At 42.9% G+C, this 2,963-nt stretch overlaps 1 protein-coding gene across 1 annotated transcript in view; it reads right to left on the bottom strand.

Moving 5' to 3' along the window:
* Nucleotides 1–1,176: 1,176 nt before the first annotated feature.
* LOC106814619 (N-alpha-acetyltransferase 35, NatC auxiliary subunit-like) overlaps nt 1,177–2,963 on the bottom strand; it is a 28,764-nt gene continuing 26,977 nt past the window's right edge. The window contains exons 17-18 of the mRNA XM_014818956.1: nt 1,908–1,988; nt 1,177–1,236 (exon numbers count right to left, since the gene is read on the bottom strand). Coding sequence (XP_014674442.1) covers nt 1,177–1,236; nt 1,908–1,988 — 141 coding nt within the window. The remainder of the gene's footprint in view (nt 1,237–1,907; nt 1,989–2,963) is intronic.

The raw sequence follows: 2,963 nt of genomic DNA, 5'->3' as shown, positions 1-2,963 counted from the left end.
TTGGTTTTATGACTTATCAGCTAAATTATCAGTTTAGATATAGAATGGTCGCTTGAACACGATTGGCGGCCATAGACCCCGTGACGTATAACACGTAAAAACACGAACGACAACAACACGTTTACAACCGGCATTACAAAACAAATAGGCGAAACACGCCTCTAAATGCAGCAAATTATTGTACGAATGCCGACCCTATCATGAAGTGTATTATATATATAATATATATAATAATATATAATAATCGTAAATATTATTATACTCCTCCGACCCTATCAAAGGAGTGTAATAACACACACAACCACGCACGCAACACACGCACGCACCGCGCCGCGCGCACACAGACAAAGCACGCACGCCACGCACACGACAACAACGGCACGCAACGCAACACACACCATACGGGGCATATATTATGTATTGTCCCACTCTTGATTTCAGTGTTAATATATATATATTTTATATATATAATATAGCAAATAATACACTCCGTGACTCTATCCATGATCCTGCCCTCCACAATCACCACAGTCGGCTGCTTAGAACCACACACAGGAAAAAACATTTGCTATTCTTTTCCCCCGGCATTCACAAACGCGTTGAAATCGGCGGCTGTCCCCTATTAAGCTTTCGCCATGACAAAAAGTTGGCGCGTTCTCTCGTCTCTCCTCCTCTCTCTCTCTCTCTCTCTCCCCTCTCTATCGCGTGCTCACGTTCTCTCCTTCTCTCTTTCTCTCTCTCTATCGCGCGCCGCATCTCGTCTCTCTCATCTCTCTATCTCCTGTCTTCTCTCCTCTCGTCTCCTCCCTCTCTTACTCTCGCACTCATTCTGTCCTCTCCAACTCTCTCTTCTCTTTCGCGGCGCTGCAGACCTTTCTCTCTCTCTATCTCCTTCCTCTCCGACGTCTCTCTTTCTTTCTCTCTCTCTCCTCCTCCCCTCTCTCTCGCTCTCTCTCTGTCCCCCTCTCTCTTTTCCCCCTCTTAGTCTCTCTCTCTCCCCCTCTTTCTCTCTCTCGCTCTCTCTCTGTTTCTTTCTCTCTCTCTCCATCTCTCTCTCGCGCTTCTCCCTCTCTCTCTCTCTCTCTCTCTCGCTCTCGCTCTCTCTCTCCCACTTCTCTCTCTCGACCACTGTGAAGGCATAGCGACACGGGGTGAGGAACGAGCGGCCCGGCCCCATCACGTGATACGAATGATCGGGAAAGCCTTGTGCGGCGTGAAGAGAAACTCCGGCGGCTCCTGAAATCAGAGATGTAAGTGGCATTTGTCTAAAAAAAAAGACGAAAATAGTGACTTTTTGGAACTTTCAGTGCCCTTAGATGCAATTTCAGGCCATCTCACAGAATCGGAATCTTTATTGAAAATATCAGAAAATCGGAATTGGAGGGCGTAGGCAGGCGAGGGTGTGGTTTGGTAGGAGTAGGCAGGCAGGGGTGGGGTGGGAGTTTGGTTCATGCTGGGTAGTGCACCTGGGCTAGTCGCCCTTCAGTGTTGTGCAGGGGCGCATTGTCCGACACAAAATTAGTCTTAACGTTAGTCCTAACTTTTTCACTAATCAAAGTCAAAAAATTATGAAATTAAAAGTTACGAGTACTAGTGCACGCAGTGCATAGACGGTCTACGAGAATAAAGCTAATGTCAAGACTAATGTTAAGATGAATATTTTGTTTCTGGCATCGCATCCCTGGGTTAAGAAGGGCAGGGCCAGTGCAACGCCGGATGCAGAAATATGTGAGCTTTTAACACTCCCAGCTGAACTCTTATGGCAGACCAAACTGTCGAGAAAAGTGAAATGAGGTCCATCTCAAACAAATCCCGGCTACCCGAGGCAACCTGACTGAAATTTTCACGCTTCGATCTATATTGTATAGCCGCACGATAACTCAACTACAACAGCGAGGAATGAGTACCTTCGAATCGCCCTTGTGTCCACTTGCTAGCAGCTTCATGACTACGAAATTCGTTTTAGCCACTTTCAACAGAGCCTGGCACTGCATCGCAAAAATCACATTAGAGTAAGAAGTACCTAGTGAACACAATTTGTGTTAATTTACCACCATGTTATTAATTACTGTTATTACGGCCCGAGTAGCCTGTGCGGTCATTTGTGTATTCTTTCGATTTATTACCTCTAGATGTTTTGGGGTCATTTGACACGTCGAATATATATATATATATATACACGTGTATATACGTGTATATATACACGTGTATATATGTGTGTGCACGTATATATATGCATGTATATGTGTGTGCGCGTGCATGGGTGCGCGGGTGTATGTATAGGCATCGAATTATTTAATAACTAAAGGAACTCATATAGCGTTTGCCATAATAAAGATATTTTCGTTGTTCAATTCAGCATGGTTTTTATTTTCTTGATCGTTGGTGTGTGAATGTTTATTTAGACGATTTTATTACTATCTATCGTGTTTAGGTTAACACGTATTACGCACGGGACAAGCCAATAAACAGTTATTAAATTATGATAAGGCTATTTATTTTGAAATTAAAAATACATATTTAACTCACTTTTAATTTACATATTTCATTTTTCACAAAAATGCCCGAAACGACAACAACACAGATAATGCGGTAAATAAATAAGGCCTACACTTCTAAAAATCACTGCTGCTTGATATATATATAACACCGAAAATAGATCACACGGATCTCGAGTCACGAGTCACGAGGATTTCATATCTCAATGATACATTTTTTGGTTATACTTATCAGTATAATTTATCAGTATAACGATATAGTATGGCGCTTGACACGATGGCGGCATAGACCCATGACTATACCATCGTAAAACACACGCACACAACACGTTACAACGGCACTTACAAACAAATAGGCGAACACGCTCTAATGCAGCAAATTATTGTACGATGCGACCCTATCATGAGTGTATTATATATATATATATATCAGGAGTGTATAACACACACGCACGCACGCAACAC

Source organism: Priapulus caudatus, unplaced genomic scaffold (assembly GCF_000485595.1).
Source record: "Priapulus caudatus unplaced genomic scaffold, Priapulus_caudatus-5.0.1 Scaffold952, whole genome shotgun sequence".
Classification (NCBI taxonomy): Eukaryota; Metazoa; Priapulida; class Priapulimorpha; order Priapulimorphida; family Priapulidae; genus Priapulus; species Priapulus caudatus.
This window is presented reverse-complemented; position numbering and strand designations above follow the sequence as displayed.